The 21,624-nt window shown below is 49.7% G+C and overlaps 1 protein-coding gene across 4 annotated transcripts; it reads right to left on the reverse strand.

Annotated features, from left to right (window-relative positions):
• Positions 1 to 6,683: 6,683 nt before the first annotated feature.
• On the reverse strand, positions 6,684 to 18,146 carry ABCF1 (ATP binding cassette subfamily F member 1). Of its 4 annotated transcripts, none has more exons than XM_032650002.1 (23): positions 18,014 to 18,127; positions 17,319 to 17,417; positions 14,349 to 14,395; positions 14,061 to 14,153; positions 13,774 to 13,903; positions 13,598 to 13,635; positions 13,403 to 13,513; positions 12,700 to 12,774; positions 12,505 to 12,618; positions 11,455 to 11,559; positions 11,074 to 11,196; positions 10,587 to 10,687; positions 10,404 to 10,489; positions 9,956 to 10,095; positions 9,722 to 9,870; positions 9,343 to 9,426; positions 9,017 to 9,141; positions 8,714 to 8,826; positions 8,452 to 8,623; positions 8,276 to 8,349; positions 8,120 to 8,190; positions 6,873 to 6,905; positions 6,684 to 6,788 (listed from the first exon to the last, which is right to left on the reverse strand). In XM_032650002.1, exons 2-21 carry the CDS (start codon positions 17,335 to 17,337, stop codon positions 8,125 to 8,127), a joined length of 1,965 nt encoding a protein of 654 aa, XP_032505893.1. In that variant the 5' UTR covers positions 17,338 to 17,417; positions 18,014 to 18,127; the 3' UTR covers positions 6,684 to 6,788; positions 6,873 to 6,905; positions 8,120 to 8,124. The 4 variants fall into 4 exon arrangements, with proteins under 4 accessions (XP_032505893.1, XP_032505890.1, XP_032505892.1 ...); XM_032649999.1 differs by lacking the exon at positions 18,014 to 18,127 and adding an exon at positions 17,797 to 17,907 and having other exon boundaries at positions 13,774 to 13,900; positions 17,360 to 17,417; XM_032650001.1 differs by lacking the exon at positions 17,319 to 17,417 and having other exon boundaries at positions 18,014 to 18,146.
• Between the last annotated feature and the right edge of the window lie 3,478 nt (positions 18,147 to 21,624).

The following is a 21,624-nucleotide window of genomic DNA, read 5'->3' on the forward strand; positions in this document are numbered from 1 at the left end:
CAAACCTTTGTGGAATGTGGCTTTCAACCCTTTGTTGGTGTTAAGTGAAATACTGGTGAAGGAGTACTTTGAATACAGAACGCCACAGCTCGGGAAGGCAGCGCTCACAGATCACCTGAGCTGCAGGCACATCCATTCTAGCTGATCCTAACAGCCCTGTGGAGTAGCTTAGGGAAGGGACTTAACGTGAGGGTGGGCAGAAGGGAGGAGTACGGAAGAGTGGCTGAAAAAGGAAAAATCCAAGAGCAGTTTCTGGGGAAGGAAGAAAAAAGAGGTGGATCCTGCTTGTCCCCCAAAAAAGGGGCTCTGCAGGGTAGAGAGAAATAGGCCTGCTGCTAGAAGATGTAGGATCAAGATAATTTTTAGACCTTAAGGACAGGTATTGAGGACCTAGTTGATGGAACAAGATTCCCAGGGGTGGGAATTCCCTGGTGATCCAGTGGTTAGGACTCAGCACTTTCACTGCTGGGGCCTGGATTTGATCCTTAGTTGGGGAACTAAGATCCTGCAAACTGTGTGGCATGGCCAAAAAAAGTATATTTAAAAAAAAGAAAGATTCCTGGGGAGACAGGAGGTTTTAGAGTCCAGAACATGGAGGGACAGGATTAACTTTAAATAGGAAGCTCTGCTATTCTTGTAATCAGAAATTAGGAGATTACATTTTGGGGGAAGAGGGAAAGGGAGGTAGGGATATTGGGGTATAGGTTGAGAATGGTGGTTACCAAAGTTGCAGCGTTCCTCAGAATCATCTGAAGGGCTTTTAAAAGAGACTGGGGGTGGGGTTCGGCAAATTTTCTGATTCAGCAGGTCTGGGACGAATTCCGAGATTTTGCATATCTAACAAGTTCCCAGGTGTTGCTGACTGCTGATCTGGAAAACAATGAAAAGACAGGGCCCTAGAACACGTTTCTTGGCTGTTGTTTCCAGGATTGGCCACAAGAGGGGAGCAACTTCCTAAACCTCACAGGCCCCACCTACACTTAGGCCAGCGGTGTTAATTTTATCTTCCCTTTTGCCCCTTCTCTGGAAAGAGGGTGTTCAGTCAGCCTACTGTTGCTCTTCACACTCGGAGAGGTCCTGAAAAGATGTAATCTAAGGGCCAACCTAAGAGGTGAAATACCAATGAAGTACACAACTCAAGTGAAAAAAAGTTAAAAATTCTTTAACTTGGGCTTCCCTGGTGGCGCAGTGGTTAAGAATCCGCCTGCCAATGCAGGGGACACGGGTTCGAGCCCTGGTCTGGGAGGATCCCACGTGTCGCGGAGCAACTAAGCCCGTGCACCACAACTATGGAGCCTGCGCTCTAGAGCCCGCGAGCCACAACTACTGAGCCTGTGTGCCTAGAGCCTGGGCTCTGCAGTGAGAAGCCACCACAATGAGAAGCCTGCACACTGCAACAAAGAGTAGCCCCCGCTCGCCGCAACTAGAGAAAGCCCGGCGCAGCAATGAAGACCCAACGCAGCCAAAAATAATTAAAAAAAAAAAAAAATTCTTTAACTTGTGTTTCTTTCTTTCTGGTTCCATCTACTGCTGCTTCTCACCGTCTTCCCTCCACCTCCTGCAACAGGCCACACCACAAGAACCTTTACAGAGAGCTTAATTTTTTCTATTTTAATTTAAAAATGAGTTCAGCCATTTTTTTTCAAATTCTCCATGAAAATCCAAATTACCTGTTACTTAGATTTTCTTTTTTTTTTAGGCAGGGAGACAGTTTGAGCATCTCATCCATTTCACTGTACCCACTGACCCATTTCTGTTTCTTCACCAAGCCTTGCAGGCACACCTCTCACGACTGTTTCAGTTGGTCTGTTCTTCCTTTCTTATTCCATTTCCACCCCCACCCCTAAATAACCTATTAACTTTTGACTTTTCTGTCAACCCTTCCCCAAGCACACCAGTGCAGTCTCCAATTCTGAATCACCATTATTCTATTTCTCCCATTCCTGCTCCCAGGCAGTAAATATAATGTTGAAAACCCACAAAATCCTACCATCTTGGCCCAGTACCAATTACTAGCACGGACTCAACATTCACTGCTACCTGGCAACTCCTAACTCCTCTCCCTTCTCTGGCACCAAATCTCCTGAGAAAGTGAGCCCCATCCTACGTGAGCACCATTTCCCCTTCTCTTCACCTGAAAATATGAGTCTACATTATCTCCTTTCCTTTCTTAGAGGAAGGAGGATATCTCCTCCTGCTCGCCTCTCCTGGCCTCTCCTCTTCCTGTCTCCCTCCCACCCACCACTCTTCACCCAGCAGCCAGAGCAATTTTGTGAAAATGAAAACCAGGTCAATTCACACTCCTGCGTACACACTGCCTTCTATTATTCCTAGAACCATATCCCAACTCCCTATCAACGTTTATAAGACCCCACGTGTCCTGGCCGCTGCTCAAGCTCTAAGCTCAAGCCATGGTCCTGACCAAGTCAAGCTCTTTCCAGCTTCTGAGCCTCTGCACATTCTGGTGCCTTGCTGAAGGCTCTTTCTCACCCATCTAGTTGGTTCCTTCTCCACCTACAGGCCTTGGTTTTAATTAATGTCACTTCTTCTGAGAAGTCTTCCCTAATCACTCAAGCTAAAGGTGACCCCTACCCTTTCTCTCCTAACACCATGTTTCCTGTGACATGCTCCAAAGGCACCACTGAGTTCCTACCTTTGCACTTCTAACAAACTCCAGGTGATGCCGCTGCCGCTGGTCTAGGACACGCTGAGAACCACTGCCCTAGAACGGCCACCAGTTCAAGCGTCTCAGCTGCTGCACCAGCACCGGCAGCACAAGGGCAACTTCTCACATTCCCAGGCCTCCTCTGAGTTGTGTATGGCCACAGGGCTCCTTCCTGACTTTCATCTCTCCCACCGTAGTGCTGACAGACTTCCCTAAAACGTCTCTCACATGTTCCTAAAACACACTCCTGCCTTGGCTCTCATGCCCCTCAAGGACTCATCCTTTGGTCATCCTGTCCATATTCTACAGATGAGGGAGGACGCCCAGGGCACTGGCATCAGAAAACCAGGGCCCCCATCCCAGGAACTCTCCTTTCCAGGCTGGGTGACCATGGGTATGTCAGCATCTCTGAGTCTGTTTCTTCATTAGGAAGGTGTGGAGAAGAGTAAGTAATTTTTTATAACACTTCTATGGTGCTCATTATGAACAATATTAGTGCATGATTTGTAGGTGACAAAGGTTATCATAAATTAAAATATTTGTTAACTAAATTCCATTTTTCAGGCTTTGGGTTACCCACATACTGTACTACCGTGTAAACGTGTAATTTTTTCCTTTCGAGTTCCATTTCTATGCTGCTCTTTTTGAAGAAGTGTAATTCTTTTGCCCATATTTAAAGTGCATTATTATAGTATATATATTGAGGAAAGAAAGAAAACTTGTGCCCATGGATGGAAGTTATTTTGGAGCATCTGAAGTATTTGTAGTGAAATCCGCGATCAAACACTTAAAATGCAAAATGTTGGTGTTCATTTTATAAACAACATTCTCAACTATTTTGTGTAACATCTCATCTAGACTACTGAACTGAAAAATTTAAGTGCAAAGTGTAGAGTGTACATGAAATACATGTAACAAAAGTAAAAAAAAAAAAAAATTAAAGCCCTTCACAAATAATTACTTAATCCCTTAATAACCTTGTGAGGTAGGGGCTTTTTATCACCTTCATGTTACAAATGAGGAAACAGGTACCAAGAGGCTAAGTCCAAGGTCACCCCACTAGTAGTGGACTTGAAGCCTGCTCCCACTGTTCTACGACACACCTACTTTGTGGAATTGTGGAGAATACTTTCACATGTAACATCTTACTTGGCACAAGACCCTGATGCTTTTCCCTCAAATTCCATACGGGGTGCTCCTTTAGATCTAACTTGGAGATGTACCCAACGGCACGTCTTCAATCATCTTCACACCAAACCTTCACTTTTAGCGTAAAACTCATAATTGAGGTCCAGTATTATTTGGCCAGAAAATAACTTCCCCAAATTAGACATCCCAACTTAGTAAATCTTAAATGGTTCTTCATATTTCCCCTGGAACTGCACACATCTGACCATCCTCTCTCCAACTCCCACACCTGGCTCTTTCCATCTGTCCTTGCCTTGTATCCCTCTCTCTCGTATCCTAATTCAGGATTTATTAGCTCATCCCCACAGCGAAAGTTCTGGGGCCCATCCCATAAGTCTCTAAAGTCCACCTTGCCCATCACTACCTGAAATCACCACCAACCAACCACTTGCCACTTGGGTTTTACTTTCCAAACCCATCTCTCCAATCTAACTCTAATAAGAAAAGTGGCCACAGCAGCCATGTTCTCTCATTAACTCTCAAATAGTTCTTTCTTCTTTAGATCTGCCTTAGACCTGCTCTTTTCCTATGTTCCAAAAATGGCTCCCTGTTCCTCACTACTAAAATCCTGGGACTTCCCTAGTGGTGCAGTTGTTAAGAATCTACCTGCCAATGCAGGGGACACCAGTTCAAGCCCTGGTCCGGAAAGATCCCACATGCTGTGGAGCACCTAAGCCCGTGTGCTACAACTACTGAGCCTGCGCTCTAGAGCCCATGAGCCACAACGACTGAGCCCATGTGCCACAACTACTGAAGCCTGCACACCTAGAGCCCGTGCTCCACAACAAGACAAGCCACTGCAATGAGAAGCTGCCACACCACAACGAACAGTAGCCCCACTCGCTGCAACTAGTGAAAGCCTGCGCGCAGCAACAAAGACCCAACACAGCCAACAATAAAGAAATAATTAAAAAAAAAAAAAAAATCCTTACTTTTTCAGGGTCCACTCTCAAGTGATCCCACCCAATAATCAAGTTCTAGATAATCTTTCTCTTCTATGAGCTCAAGGCAACTTAGAATCTACAGCACCACACATTTGGCAATTAATTGTATCACGCTATACACTCAAGTCTTACTTTCTAAGTCTTCTCTATCTAGACTATTCATGAAGGCAGACCTTGTCTCTTCCCTTCTTGCATACTGCACGGTGCTGTACATGTTGGCTGATTTAGTAACTTTTGGGAGGATCAGGTCTCTGGTCCCTGATACCAGGGCGGAGCTTGGATAGTGAGAAACCCGAGTGTCCTAGTTGGATGGGATGACTCACTTTCCTTTGTCCTTGTCGGAAGGGCTGTGGGAAGGGAGGGAGGCTCCTCAAACAGTGAGCACCACCTAAAGTGCGGTAAGACTGCAAGTTAGACCCACCTGTACTGGTGGGGAAGAGAGGATACTAACTGCTGCTAGTAAACTGAACAAAGCAAATCAAGAGTAAGAACAGTTCCAGCTCCCACGAAATCTCCAAACAGTGACAGGGCGGCGCAACTCCTTTCCTTTATTTCTTCCCCTTGTAAAGGGTGATTCGAGTTCAGCAGCATTCCTTTCCTGCCCCCAAGTCCCCAACCAGACTAGAGACTGCAGGCACCAAATCCTGGGTGACAGTGCAGGCCTCAGAACTCTCCTCCAGCTCTGAGCTGCACCAGCTGTTTGTATCAGTTAGGTCAGCATTAAATCCACCAGAAAAAAGCAGCACCACTCACAGAACAGGGCAGCAGCTGGGCCTGAAGCTTTGAGGCGGACCAGACGCAGGCTTCTGAGGACAGAGTCTCAGACAACTGGCCACATGAGCTTGGCTGGATGCAACCCCATAACAAAGGTCACCTCTGCTTGTACAGAGGGATTTCAAGAACAAGGCCAGCTCAGTTATCTGAAGAGAGCAATCAGACAAGTCTTTCAGAGAAGAGGAAGCAATCGAAGCGGTATCCTGGTCACATCAAGACCACACTCCGCCTTCATGTACCCGAGTAGCTACTGCGCCAGTTGCAGACCAGAGCAGACTTCCGAGTGGAGAGGAGACGAGGGGATGTCCAGGAAGGAAAGCTCATTCTCGGGGCCGGCTGACCATGACTTCCCCCAGGGCCTCCAACACCTCCCGCTTGTAGTCTTCGAAGTCGCCGTCGATCTGGCTAACACTCTGCTCCTCCACCACCCACAGCTGGCAGCTGGTTTCTGTGATAAGTCGGGCATCATGGCTGACGACGATCACAGCTTTGAAGAAAGATGGCGAGAATGGAGGGCAGAGATGAAGGAGGAAGAGGGGGATCAGAACCTGAGAGGAGGGCGCCCAGCCGAAAGACACCACAGCCCGGTACCCAAGGCGGGGAGGAGGAGGGCGCGCCCTGAGCTGACTCACCACCCTTGTATTCGTTGATGGCCTCCCCAAGAGCATCGATAGACTCTATGTCCAGGTTATTGGTGGGCTCATCCTATGGGGGAGGAGGCATCCCGTGACTGAGAGTTACGACTCTTACCTTTCACTTCTGTCACCCTTGCCCCAGCCCTGCAGTCCAGCTCACTCACCAAGATGAGGACATCGGGCTCCCGACAGGACAGCTCTGCAAACACAACTCGGGCTTTCTGCCCACCTGTAGCAAAGGGAAAGGAGATCCACACCTTTCACCACCTGACATTTCTGCAGGTAAACCCTGAATGTGTGTGTGCGCACGCGGTGAGGTCCCCCAAGTCCCAGTTCCTCTTTCCTCCTGCCTCTAGGGACAGTCTGCAGGTATGAAGGCTAAGGACGGGGACACCTGCCCTGGCCCCTGGTACCAGAGAGTTTGCAGATCTGGATGGTGTGGGCGTGACTCTCCAGGCCAAAGCGGCCCAGGCACTTGCGGGCATCCTGGTAGGGCAGGTTGAAGCCCCGTTGCAAGTACTCGGTGGGCGTCTCCTCCATGCGCAGCTGCTCTGCATACTGCTGGTTGAAGAAGCCAATTTTCTGCCCGAGAGAAGAGGGAGGTGGTCAGTCAAAGTCATACTTCCTCTGTCAGCCTCTTACTCCCTGATTCCCAAAGCCACTTACCAGCCGGTGGTTCTTCCTCATTTCCCCACGAGTCTGCAAGGAAAAAGCAAGGGGGGAACTAAGGGGAAAGGAGCTGCAGCTCCACACCCCAACTTTTCTGAAGGGGAGCTAAACACCAGAACCGGGCTTGAACAAGCCAGCATGAGAAAGGGAACACGGGCGTCTCCTGAACGTGACCAAGGCAGGCCCAGGAAATCAGAAGCAAGAGGAGAATGAAGGAGGGGGGAGACAGAAAGCAGAGATTCAGAACCAGGAGCAGACTGACCACAAGTAAAGGACCCCCGTCCCCACCCCCGCCTTCCAGCAAGATGTTTTCAGGGTTCCACCTCAGATGGGGATTAAGAGACAGTTTGTGTGAGGATCTAGAACACCTTTCTGAAGATCTACTCTCTGTGGGTGTGAGGCAACGGGCCCTCTCAACACTTTCTTGGAGGGCAGACAGATGGCTACAACCCACCTAAGCACTACATAACGCCGCAAAAGTCCCCAAAGCAATTCCAGGGAATTTATCCTAAGGAAAACTAAATTCATGAACAGGTATAATAAGACTATTTACTACAGGTTTGTCCTTTAGTGAAAAATCTAAACAACTGACATCAAATACACTACGGTAGATCCACACGAAGTGAACGCACACATAGGATTACTGGCACGGAAAAAACACTTGATGTACATTATCTGGAAAAAGCTGGCCACAGAACAATTCACACGATAGGCCACTTTCGTTAAAAAAAGTTATACGCAGGCTTGTAAAGGAAAAAAAAGGGAGAAAGCAATCCATCGAAATTAATACTGGTCACCTCTGGATTTTGCTCTGGCTTACGAAACTTCTTTTTTTTTCCAGCTGTGCCGCGCAGCTTGAGGGATCTTAGTTCACGGACCAGAGACTGAACCCGGGTCCATAGCAATGAAAGCTCTGAGTCCTAACCACTGGACCACCATGGAATTCCCTGGCTTGTGCAATTTCTAACCACTCTACAATGGGCATGTATTTCTTGCATAACCGAAACACATGGGGGGTGGGGAGGCATGCCCCTAGCCTGGCCCCACTTCTGGCTCTTCTCCCCGCCTGATCTAAACCGTCCTCCTCTACAGCACCTCTCAAGGAAGCGCACCATCCATGACAAGTTCTGTATTTAACTCTCCACGGCACAGAGGGGCCCCCAACTGCAGCCTCTGGGGAAGAGCCGTGTGCTCACGCTTCCGCTCGCTCGTCGCCGTCCCCCCTTCCTGGCTCCTGGACTCACCGGCGTCAGCTTTGCCTGTCAGCAGCAGCAGCAGGGTGCTCTTCCCACACCGTTAGGGCCCACGATGCAGACCTGCCAGAAGGAAGACAAAGGTCAAAGAGGCGAGGTCCCCAGAAACTCTCCCCGGGGCTCCTGAGCCTCCCCTGCCAACTCACATCCTTGAGTCCATGTCAATGCCAAAATCCAGATTCTTAAAGAGTGGTTTCTGCCCTCATAGCCAAACGTCACACCTGAGAGGCCAGGAAAAGAAGCACTTTATTTCTCTTCAGAGTCCCCCGAGGGTGCCCTGAATGTCCTGGTGTGGAGGGAAGGCATTGGCCGCGGCCGCTCACCGTGCAGGCCCAGCACCGGAGGGCTGAGCGGCGGCGGGTCAGGGAACGTGAAGCGCACAGTGTACTCCCTGGGCCGCTTCAGGAGCTCGGGGGCCTCCTGTGACTCCTCATCCTGGTTTTTCCTCCGGCACTTCTGCTGCTTTCGAGTCAGGGCTTCCTTTGTTTGCTTTTCCTGGGGAAGAAGGAGACACCCGCACCCTTTACAGAAGGCCTCAAGAGGCAGGCAGGGCCCGAGTCCTCCCAGGAAGACCCAAGTGCTCACCGCCTGCTTGGTGGACTTGCCGCCCGCCTTTAACTCCTTCAGCTTTTTCTCCTGCTTCTCATACTGCTTCAGCAGTTCCTTCTGTTTCTGCTGGTACATCTTCTTGAAGGTCACTGGGGCAAGAGAGGGGAATGGGCATCGATGGTTGTCCCTCTCCCCAGCAGGACGGGGGAGGATGGGGGCAGGCGTCGTTGTCTAGAATTCTGAAAGACTCAGAATTATCACCACAACCCTACAGGCCCTCCCTCCCAGGCCCTTCTCCAGGAACCACCCCTTTCCTTGCCCGCAAACGATCCTCCTTACTGTAATTGCCCCTGTAGTAATGGAGCCGCTGGGCATCAAGATGGATGATATCGGTACAGACGTCATCCAGGAAGCCCTGGTCATGGGAGACGATGAGCAGCGTCTTTCGCCAGCCTTGGAGGTAGCTGGGTTTTAGAGAAGAGCGTGGAAATGTCACAATGGCCAGGTTAGGGTGGAGTCAGGGGAAGCAGACAGAGCACGGGGGCAGGGAGTGAAAGAGGTGGGGCTGGAGTGAGAGGCGTCAAGGACAGAGTGGAGACCAGCTAGAGGAAACGAGGGCAGAATGCGAACCAACGATGCAAAGGCTGTAATCAAGGGCTACTCACTTATTGAGCCAGATGACAGCATTGAGGTCCAGGTGGTTGGTGGGCTCATCCAACATCAGCAGCGTGGGCTCCATGAATAGCGCCCTAGAGGGCAGGGCAGCAGAATGCAGAGTCAGGGGGAAGAAGACCCTTGCTCAGAGAACCCAGAGAAGCCTCTGGTAAGTGGAGCCTGAGACCATGAACACTCCTTCCCAACCTCTCCTTAGACAGTTCCCAGGCAGGAGACACAGACAGAATACACCCCCAGGTAGGGAGAAAAGACCCTGAGTCTGGCACAGCAGACAGTAAGGGAGGGAGAAGACAGCTTTGGAAGAACGGGGAGAAGGGAAAGAGCCCTGGTGGACGGTGCTGGAAGGGAGGGTGGTGAGGGGGGGCCCACCTAGCGAGGGAGACGCGCATGCGCCAGCCCCCCGAGAACTTCTGTGTGGGTCGATTCTGCATCTCAGGGTCAAAGCCCAGACCGGCCAGGATCCGGCGGGCTTTGGCCTCTGCAGCTGCCGCCCCGGTAGCCCGCAATTCCTCATACACCTGGGAGGAGGGAGAAGAGGACACATGCTGCGAGGTCCCAGGAGCCCCCAGTCTTAGCCCGTGTCCCCTGCGCCATCTCCTCTACCTTCTCGAGCCTCTCGGCAGCCGCGTCATCACCCTGCTCCAGCTGTCCCTGAAGCTGCCGCTCCTCTTCCAACAGCTTCAAGCGCTTGGTGTCGGCTCGGAGAACAGCCTGCACGGCCGGCGTCTCATCGGCTACCACCTCTGGGGGCAGGGGAGAAGTCAGGGTGCCCCAAGGGCCAAGCCTCCTATTCCCTCTTCCCTATAGCTGTTTCTGGTTTGCCTGACCCTGCCCAGCTCTTTGTACTTGTTCCAAATAAAATACTCTCCAGTCTCTCTTCTCCCCCTTCTTTAGCACCATTTCCCAGTCCCCAGTCTCCCCACATAACCCTTCCAGCTCTACAACCACGGTTTCTTCTATTCTTGGTTGGCTCCTGTACCCCAGTGGCGGCCCCCCTCAGGCCCCTCGGTTTCACCTCCCCATCAAGCCCCTCTCCCACCAGCGGCCTCACCCTGTTCACAAAGCAGCACGTCGATGTTGGGAGGGATGCTCAGGGCTCGGTTGGCGATGTGCTTGAGGAGAGTAGTCTTGCCCTTGCTGGGGGATGAGAGCTTTTAGGACCAGGCTGCCTCAGAGAAGTCTCTTCTCCTTCCAGCCCCGCCCCCCTCACAGCTCCAGCCCCTCCTCTCCTCACCCATTGGGTCCCACCAGCCCATAGCGGCGGCTGGCGACAATGTACAGGTCTGCGTTGACAAACAGCTCCTTGCCGTGGGCGGAGATGCTGAACTTCTCCAGCTGCAGGTGTCAGGGAAGGAGCGAGCACATGAGAACTCTCCCTTCCAGACAGCAGCTGCAGCTTTCTCTCTGCAGGGAAGGCCCCTCTTCTCACCACACCGGCCCCTTCCCCAACCACTGCCTCTAATCGGAGTCTCCAAATCCTAAGCTCGGCCAGCCTGTCCCGCCTTGCTTCCCTCCAAGGGTGGACCCTTATGCTGGCTCTTCTATCTTCTCACTCAAGTTGGCAGAACTCAAGGTGTAGAGAACGGCTCCAAGCTTTCTTCCCAATGGACTTCCCATTCATACCCACTTCCTCGGCTGCCGTGGCCACTCAGGGGAAGGTGAGAAGTGGCATGTCCCTGGGTAAGCTGGTAGAGGGGCCCTTACCTTGGCCCAGACCTTACCTTGATGTCAGATGCGTTTTCTAACATGGCCTGGCGGGAAGACACCTCTGCTTGCGACACGGAGAAGTCATTTTCAGCAGCACTGGCTGCTTTTAATGAAGCCACCTGGCGCTCATACTCCATCTGAGAAGGAAGGAAAAATCACATTTGAGGCTATTGCCTGCCACTTTCCCATCACCACAATACAGCCCCACATCACCAGACACCAAGACAAGGCTCACAGAGAGCAGTTATTTCCTTACTCCAACTGTTCTACTTGACAGAGCACCCAAAGCGCTCCTTCTTGTCCCCTAATTCACATGTCCCCTACTTGAAGCGTTAAGGAAAAAAAAAAAAAATCAGGTTCTCCCACCTTTGACCACCAAGAATCCAAGGTTTTACCTGTTTCTTCAGCTTCTTCTTCTCCTTCTTGCTAAGGTGAGCAAAGGGACCATCAGCCTTGGACTCCCCTTCCTCCTCCTCCTCCTCTCCTTCTTCCTCTGAGCCCTGTGAGAACCAGGGCATAGTAAAAACAAGGGACCCCTTCTAGAACTCAGAATTCACATCACGTACCCCCAGTTCCACAGTCAGCTCTGTCTCTCTCCACCAGGGTCCTGAAATACACTGGTGGATCCGCTCCCATTCTCATACCCACCCTGCTCTCCTTGCAGCCCTATATCCATTTTTGCCACCAGAAATGGTATGAGTATTTATGTATGAAACGTAATAATGTATGTATACCTGTAACTATGTAACTGCCAATACAGTGTAACTGAGGGTTATATGAGGTTCTTTTTCTCATGTATCAGTGGCCTACACATTAACATGCAGGGGAAAGGTCTAGAAGCCCTAGCATACAGTCACTGAGAAATCCAGTAAAATCAGAACTAGCAAATGCTAACAGTACGAGGGAGCTCAGAGATCACTAGATCACACAGATGAGGAAACTGAGACCCAAGGAGATGGAAAAATGTACTCAAGGTCACACAGTGAGTGGTGGCAAGAGCCACAGCTCAGACTGACTGAGGCTAACGCCCGCAGCATTTCCTCTCTGGGTCAGGAGTTGCCAATGATGGCCCTTGAGCTAAGAACGGTTTTTACACTTTCAAGGAATTTTTCCAAAAATAGAAAACAAGAAGAATATGCATCAGAGATTGTATATGACCTGCAAAGCCAAAAATATTTATTATGTGTCCCTTTACAGAAGTTTGCCTGGGACTTCCCTGGTGGTCCAGTGGTTAGGACTCCACGGTTTCAGTGCCATGGGCCAGGGCTCAATCCTTGGTTGGGGAACTAAGATCCCGCAAGCCATGTGGCAGGGACAAAAAAAAAAAAAAAAGTTTGCCAACTCCTGCTCTGGAGAGTAAGAGCACCCCCAGATCCTGCCCCCTGCCCAAGGGCCACAGAGTCCTAGTCCCTCAGCCCACCTTCCCCCAACACCAAAATACAAACCTGCTCTGCCTTCTTGGCCTTCTCCTTCCCTTGCTTGGGTGGTTCCTCTTCTTTTGTTATTTCCTCTTCATTCTCCTCCTCGTCATTGTCCAGAGCAGCAAATTTATTTTGAGGCTACCAGGGAAAAGACAGCAAGTTTGATGAAATGCTCTAATTCCTGAGACCCAGCCCCTCCTCCTGCCTATACTCCCTCACCTTGGCCTTCCCCTTTGACTTCTCCTCCTTTCCCTTTTTGCCCTTGAGCCCTGGCTGTTGTTCCTGAGATACAGCCTGGAGAAGACACACACAGACACACACAAATTAATTTGCTATATTGTAGCTTAACGAGTGTTTCTAGGGGGTCTAGGAGTAGCAGTTAACTATACTGAGTCTGCCAGGGAGAAAATGAGACCCAGCAAAACCCTAGTCTCCGGCTAAGGGACTGTGACACAGGCAAGTGAGCCACGTGGGTGAGATGACCCTAGCACTGGAGGGCTTCCTCAAGAGGACACATCTCGAGACGAGGTAATGGATGTGGGCTTAGTGAAGGTGTTCTAGGAAGAGGGAAGAGAAGGCATAAAGAACAAAGGTTTCAACACACAGTCAAGCTGGATGCCAAGATGTGATCAGGCTAATCTGAAAGGTATACATGGAGAAGTCCCAAGTAACCCTGCAGAGGAGTCCAAGTGGAAGGGCAAAGACCCACAGGCCTTTGTTTTATATTTGGAGTTTGAAAGCAACAGGATCACTGTAAATTTCCGAGTGATGAAGAGCATTTTAAAAAGCTGACTCTGACAGTGTAAGCAAGACTGGCCTAGAAGAGCTAGCTGAAAAGCAAGAAAAGAAGCCGGGAAATTACCACACTGTGGCCAGAGGTGCTACACGGGGTGGGAGTGACTGGCAGAGCCATCACTATCACCTTATTGATCCGATTTTTCTCTGGCTTGGCTGGCTTAGGAGGATGTTTTTCTTCCTCCTCTTCTTCTTCCTCACTCTGATCCTGAATCAGGGCTGCAAAAACATTACCACCCTGGAGAATGAAAGGGCCAGAGAAGTCAGCGGGATGGTCAAGGCTGCACCCCTGGGGTCTCTGTCTACCACACAGATGGCTTACCTTGGTTTTCTTCCCTCCTCGGGGTACTGGGGCAGGTACTGAAATGACAAGGGGAGAAGGTGAGAATTACAATGTCCTGCTCCTTAATCTAATCCAACTCCACAAGCAAGGAATGCAGCTCCTGACTCTTCATGACTAAAGGGTTCCAGGTACCCATTTCCCCTCGGGACATTTACCCTCATCCTCCTCATCACTGGCCGGCACTGAGAGCTTCTTAAGACGCTCCATGAGCTCCTTCTCCTCTCCGTCATCATCCACATCCTTTTTCCGACGGCTTTTGCGAGCATCTCGCTTCTTTTTTTGCTGCTGAAAGCCAAACAGTGAGAGAATGAAGCCCAGGCCGCTGATGTATCTCTGCTCCCGAGAGCGCTCCCCGTCAGCTGAGTGAACCAGTGTGGGCTGCAGAGGGGCTGGCGGACCCATGGATGCCTCCATGTAGTGGTGGGTCCCCTGACACCTGTACCTGCTGCTGCTGCTGCTGTTGCTGCTCCTTCTCCTTGAGCACTTTCTTTTCTTCCCCAGCTTGTCTGTCTTCTACTGCCAGCTCTTCGAAGAACTATAACGGGAGTTAAGATCTAGGTAAACATGGTTCAGAAACCAAGCCCTTCACCACCACACACGAGCCCAGGGACCTTCCACTCCATCCCACCTTGCTCCCTCTCCTGACGAGACCTCTTCCCCTCCCTTGGGCCCCCACCGCCTTCAAAGGGCCACCTTCTGCTCAGAAACACCCACAGTCCTCTCTCCTCACCGTCTTTTTGGTCTTCCTGTCCTTCTTCCCTTTCTTCACCACTTTGTCTAGAAGGTTAAGCAGATATTGTGAATGATGATTTGCAAATTCCAAAGCACTCTGATCTCTCCTGCCAAGCTCTCAGTGGTCCCCACCCTATTTACTGTTTTTCTAGCTCAACTACCGCTCCCTAGACATTGGCACAAGACAGACACAAGACATTGGCCACAGACACAAGACACTGGCCACAAGACATTGGCCACAAGACAGACAATGGTGGCTGGTCTAGGGTAGCAGTGGGAAGCAGAGAAGGAGAATCCACAGGGTGATGGCAGAGGTGAGAAGTAAGAGTATTCAGAGATGACTGCAATGTTTTTAGCTGGCAAAATTAGCTGGGCTAGTGGTACCACTGATTAACGCAGGATATACTGGAAGAGAAGGACCCCTCTCCCCACCCCTACCACCCGTGCGGGAGAAAGGTAGGACAAAAATATGAATTCAGTTGGGGATATGTCATTTTTGGAACCTACAGGCCACGGAAACAGCCATCTAGTAAGTCAACAAGAACCTGGGTCTATGCCGCACCTGCTCCACTAGCACGATTGTACTTGATTGGGCATCAGTCCTTCATCCTAGAGAGCGACCTGAGACTACTTAGCTCGTGTTCCCAGGAAGCAAAGTGGGAAGTCGATAAAAGTTTACTGACTGAACAAATTCCAGCTTCTCCTTTCTGTCCATCCCCATTACCCTGAATGCAGGGGACTAGGTCTAACTCCCTCCCACATCAGACTGGGAGGCAGCCAGCAGCCTCGTGACTTCCCTCCACGCCCAGGCCTGTCCACTATCACATTCGTCTCCCAACCATCCCATCCACCCACTGCTACCCAATTCTATCCAAAAGCACTCCTGCAATCGCTTGGGTTTTTTTTCCCCAAAAAACCCCAAAACAAAGGCTTTCTGCTATCTACCACATTGAGTATTCTCACACCAGATTTCCACCTAGTCCATAGTAATCAGTTATTCAGATACTGAGCATCTACAGTGTCAAAAACTGGAGATAATAAAGGACAATCGCTATAACTTATGACCTCACAGACTAAAAGGGCACATCCTATCTTGTCTGCTATCTCTGTTTCCCTAACCATACCCGGGTTCTGGACACTGGCTTCTCCCCACTCCTTGGTTAACTCCCAGGCACGCTTATGCCTGTCTTTGCTTCATCTGTGACCTCCATCCTGAACACATTTCAAAATCTGATCCCCATATTGGGTGACTAGCGTGATGGAACTGAAAAGATGTGCAGGAGAAGGTAATGAAAGGTTTTATAAGCTATTCCACGGAGTCTAACCCTAAAGCCATTAAGAAGGAGGACCCACTGCAGTACACGAGAAGGAATGACATGATCAGCTCACCCTGACAACACTGAGAGTGACTTAGACACTAAGTATCTCCAAGGACTAACACAACCACACCTCCTGACCATAGGGAGAGAAGCCTGTGCACAGGTTCAAGCGTGAGAAAGTATTATCAGCAAGGAACAGGAAAAGGCTAAGTGTGGCTAAAGCTATGCTGTATCCTCCACATCTCCCCCTCTAATGGCTCCTCCCCTTAGTAAGTACATCACTGAAGTGACTCCTAATTTCAAAGCCAAGTAAAGCACTTTCCGTAACCTTACAATCTCCTCCCCCAATTACTGTTTCTATCCTGTCTTCATTGAGTCTGAGTGCAGTCCACGCTAGCTCCACCTCCTCATCTCCTGTTCCTTTTTGAATATACTGCAACCTGATTCAGCTGTCATCTTCTAATGAATACTACTTTTCTCAAAGCTGTCACTGTCCCCTTAGTTGTTCAACCCGAAAAGATTTCTTTGTAGTCCTTATTTTGCGTGATTACTTGGCAACATTCCATGCTACCTACCTCCTCATCCTTTTAATTCTCCTTTCCTGTTGTTACTTAGCGTCAGGGATCCTGCTGCTGCTGGTCTGCCTCTAGTTTCTCTGGCTGCTCTCCTTTCTCGGTCTCATCTTCTCAGCCTCCTTCTCCACCTTACTTCCCTTAATTGTTGAGGTTCTTTTGGGTTCCCACCTTCTACGTCTTTTCGCTTCAATCTGCATTCACTCTCTAGGGGATGCCCCGTACAACTACACTCACCTGTGTCTTTACTCCTAGTCCAGCGCTCTCTCCACAGCCACCGAACAAACTCTCTCCTTGCCATCTCCTCTTAAAATTCCCCAGAAATCTCCAACTCAGCATTCAAAAGCTGACCTTACCTCTTCCCGCTCCCCACTCTACAGGCCACTACTGCTTTCAATAAATAGCCTACTAACCGCTGCAGTATTCAAGTGAGTGTCAGCCTTAATTCTTCTCCCTTGATTTAGCTGGTTCCCAGTTCCAGTCAATGCCCTGGCTTACTCTCTTACCACTTCTCACCTGGATCATTACCAGAGCCTCCTAAATGGTCTCCTCCCTCCAACCATTCCTTATGCACTTCAATGGGTCCTCCTTCTTAATGTTTTTAGGACTAAGTTCCTTGGAGTAGTGTATAACACCTTTCATTATCTGTCTCCCGCACGTCTTTCCAACCCCATCACACTAGTCACACAATACTGGGAACCAGCCAGGCTCAACGACACCTCTACCTCTGCATTAACTGCACCCTCTGCTTGCTTAGGATGTTCTTCCCCTTGCTAACTCACACTGATCCTTCAAGAACGAACTCGGCTATCACGTATTCCTGGGAGGCTTTGCTGACACTCCCGCCCTATCTGATAGATGTTGCCCCTCTCTTTTCTAGTCCCATAGCATTCTCAACACATTCATCACACTCTGTCAGCCTCTGTCTGATTAATGCTCTGTCCCCTCCACTAGGCTTGCCCCTTCTCGATAGGCAAGGCTTATCTTTCATCCCTACACCTCCAGTTCTTCTGCACAGCACCAGGTACAAAGTAGGCATCCAATAAATGCCTGCAAAATTAGTCACTGTATACCTACTATAATTATTTGTATCCATTTTTATCTCCCTCTTGAAGTACCTTCAAGCCTGGTAGGATGTCTTCGTTTTTCTCCCCTCCCCAAAGCACAGCATTCACACTGCATAATTAAAAACAGGTGCTCCATAAACATCCGCTGCTTTTAAGTAAACCGTAATCCTCCATTCCAACACCCAGTGTCTATGCTCTTGCTCCAGTTGAGTCAGAAAGGTGTCTTACGAAAGAGCGCAAGGAGTCATCCTTTCTTAAGAAGCAGGTGGGATGCTGGTTTCCACGGGTGAGTGTGAGAATGTGTATGTTTGTGTGCGCGCGCGCGCGAGAGAAGGTCGAGGCACAACTTATATCAATATGTAAGTGCCGGATGTGGAATACCGTGTGGTAGGGAAGATGTCCAAATGAGAAGAAAACAGGACTTTCTCAGTTCTCCCCATCTCTCCCTCGGTACCATAAGCTCTTCCTCGTCTCTTTCCCAGTCTTACTGAAGTTCCTGCGTGACACCCCGGCACCTCTTCTTTCGCCGGCACCCCAAAAGCCCTCCTGCCAGGGCAAACTCTTCTCGGCCCCACTGAACGCATGCGCAGTAGCCTCGCACGGCCCGGTCAGTCTCGCGCCCCGTGACTCTCTCCTAAGACACGCACACACTTCTCTCTCTTCTTCTCTTTCCTATCTCCTTCCCTCCCTGCCTACCAGCCTCACCTGTGGGGCTCGTGGTCTCTCCGTCCCCGATCCACTCGGGCTCCGGCGGCTGCTGTTTGGGCCCCTTCGGCATCGCGGTGGCAGTTACGGCAATCTTGGCGGCGCCGGGCGCTATTTCCGGTTCCGGCAGCTTGGGGCCCGGAACGAGGCGGGCTCCCTACGCCTGCGCTGTCGACCCCGCCCCCGGATGGCCCACGAGCGCCGCGCCATCATCTCCGGGGAGTGCTTGCGGCGGGGGTCCGCCCACTCGGGTCGCGACAGCAAGTTTATGACGGTTGGGGAACCCCAACGCAGTGACTCCGCGACGCCGCGTGACTAAGGACTGAACATAATAATTTCCGACTAGTATGAAAGAGTAAAGTCATGTTTTCTCTTTTCTTTTTTTAAGAAACTGAATGCTACCTTGTACCAGCCCCGTGACGTCTGGTTAGGAGCAGAAGGGCGCAGTCCACCGACTCAGGAAGAGGCCTTGTCGGTCAAGTGTTGAGATGTGTCACAAAATCCCGAGGTGTAGAGGTGTAAACGAGGAGGAACTCTAGCCTAACAAACAGAAGTCACGGTGCGGTGGAGCTTCAGTTCACCTTTTTTTTTTTTTCTTTTTTGGTAACAGCTTTTCTGAGGTGTAATTGAGTTACCATAAGCTGCGTATACAATAGACAGCCAATAAACTGCAAAGTGTACACTTTGATAAGTTTTGACATGTACACACCGGTTAAATCACCACCACAATCAATATTTGGGTACTTTTTTTTGTGTGTGTGTGACTCTTGGATTCATTGGAACTTCCTGACTTTTTTTTTTAATAAATTTGTTTTTACTTTTGGCTGTGTTGGGTCGTTGTTTCGGTGTGCGGGCTTCTCATTGCAGTGGCTTCCCTTGTTGCAGAGCATGTGGGCTCTAGGCGCACGGGCTTAGTTGCTCCGCGGCATGTGGGGTCTTCCCGGACCAGGGATTGAACCCATGTCCCCTGCATTAGCAGGCAGATTCTTAACCACTGCGCCACCAGGGAAGTCCGACCTCGGTGTTTTTAAGAGCTGGGCTGGCCCTCACATCTAGGCCATGGTGTTCTCACATTGAACATAACCTCAGAACACCCATGCCAGACAAGGCCAATCTGTGACTGTGATGAAGTAAGACAGAGTCTATAATCTTGTGTAAGTGCAGACAAAAACAAGGTTACTATGCAAACCATAAATTCTGAACAGGTCCCTCTCAGCTAAAATGAGTAGTAGCTGCTTTTTTGCTAGTTACAGCTTCAGCCATGTTTCATTTCTCCCCCCAGAGGAGACTCTGTTATCTGTGGGTTCCACATATTTGGATTCAACCAACCTAGTATCAAAATATTAGGGGAAAAAAGAAATTCCAGGAAATTCCGAAAAGCAAATCTAAATTTGCTGCATACCAGCTACTACTTACATAGCATTTACATTGTATTTATAACTATTTACATGGCATTCACATTGTATTCAGTATTATAAGTCATCTAGAGATGACAAAGTATAGGAGAGGATGTGTGCAGGTTATACGCAGATATTATGCCATCTTATACAAGGGACTTGAGCATCCTTGGATTTTGGCACATGACGGGGTCCTGGAACCAATTCCCCATAGATGCCGAGGGATGACTGTATTAAAATGTGAAATGATAGAATTGCTCCCACTTCCTGGGAGCACTCAATCTAGATTCCCCACTTCCTTGAATCTTCCCCCAAATCACAACACAAACCCTAACACAAACACAAATCCTAATCACTCCTAACCCTCTCTTAGTGAGATCTCTGCAGGTGATGTGTGGTCTTTGGCTGGAGGGCACTGACACTTGACTGTCTTATTCTCTATTTCATGTCCAAATTCTAGCAGGGAGGCACTGGTAGAGGATGTTCATCCTCCTCTAATGTTTTTACCTGCTGAAGGGCCAAGAGTTTGCTTAGTACGTGGCTGCCTGAATAAAGAGTACTTTTCAAGCCTCACTGGGGCCAAGGATTGGCCACAGGACTAAGTTATGGCCAGTGATGTGTAAGTTAAAGAGGGTATGTTAGCTTGGAGGTAATTTCCTCTGCCCTTCCTCCGTCCTGAGGCCTGGAGCATGGATAAGTGAGCTAGAGTTTCACTGCAGACTGTGAATAGGAGGGTCTGGCCCCAAGAATCATGGAACTGAGAGCTGGGGGGAGCAGGGGTTCTGAACACCTGAGGACCTTGTGGTGGCATGATTGTCACACATGCCTTGTACTACACTTCTTGACTTGTGAGAGAAATAAATTTCTATCTTGCTTTAAGACTAATTTTGGTTTGTTACAACTGAACTTAAAACTCATAACTGGGCCATAATAGGTGCTTAATATTTAGAGTGAAGGAATGTGTCCACGCTCATAGCTTCAACCACTACCTATATGCAAGTAACTCAGATTTATGTCTCTAGTTTTAATCTGAGTACCAAATCTGTATATCCAGCTACTTACTTTATATCTCTCCTTGGATGTATGAAAAGATGCAACCATTCCAAAAGCAAATTAGTGGCATTCTGCCTGTTTTCTTCTAATACCTTTCCAAACAGCACTTGGTTATGCGAGCCAGAACGACCCGACCCTGGGAAACCTAAAATACTTCCATTTTGGTCTATTTCCAAATGTTCACGTTTCTTCCACTCCGCTACCCAAGTCTATACCACCACCAACTCCCTCGGACTGCTCAAGTAACTTGCTAATGCCACTTCCAAGCCTGGCCAGCTCCATACAGAGGTCATCTTTTTGAAAAACCTATCTAATTTATGATACCCACCTGCCTAAAATTCTTCAAAGGCTTCTGTCTTAAGACCCAAATCCTCATGTTCTGCAAGGCCCTGAGTCGTCTAGCTCCTTTTCCTTCTCCTCGCCTCTCACTCTTCCCATCTCCTCTTAGCAACACCTTTGCCTGGACTCTGCTCTCCCACCTCACCTCCTGCTTGTGCTCAGAGCTTGTCTCACCTGCCATCTCCCCAGACTCCATTTATTACATGCTCCCTCACCACGCCTTCTTTTTTTAAACATAAATGTATTTATTATTTATCTTTGGCTGCATTGGGTCTTTTTTTTTTTTTTTTTAACCATCTTTATTGGGGTATAATTGCTTTACAATGGTGTGTTAGTTTCTGCTTTATAACAAAAGGTCTTACCTGTTGTTTTGTTTTGTTTTTGTGGTACACGGGCCTCTCACTGTTGTGGCCTCTCCTGTTGCGGAGCACAGGCTCCGGACGCACAGGCTCAGCGGCCATGGCTCACGGGCCCAGCCTCTCCGCAGCATGTGGGATCTCCCCAGACCGGGGCACGAACCCGCGTGCCCTGCATTGGCAGGCGGACTCTCAACCACTGTACCACCAGGGATGCCCTGCATTGGGTCTTCGTTGCTGCGCGCAGGCTTTCTCTAGCTGCTGCGAGCTGGGGCTTCTCACTGTGGTGGCTTCTCTTGTTTCAGGGCACAGGCTCTAGGCGCGCAGGCTCGCTAGTTGTGGCACGCGGGCTCAGTAGTTGTGGCTCGCGGGCTCTAGAGTGCAGGCTCAGTATTTGTGGCGCACGGGCTTAGTTGCTCTGCAGCATATGGGATCTTCACGGACCAGAGCTCGAACCCGTGTCCCC

This window comes from Phocoena sinus, chromosome 11 (assembly GCF_008692025.1).
Source record: "Phocoena sinus isolate mPhoSin1 chromosome 11, mPhoSin1.pri, whole genome shotgun sequence".
NCBI lineage: Eukaryota > Metazoa > Chordata > Mammalia > Artiodactyla > Phocoenidae > Phocoena > Phocoena sinus.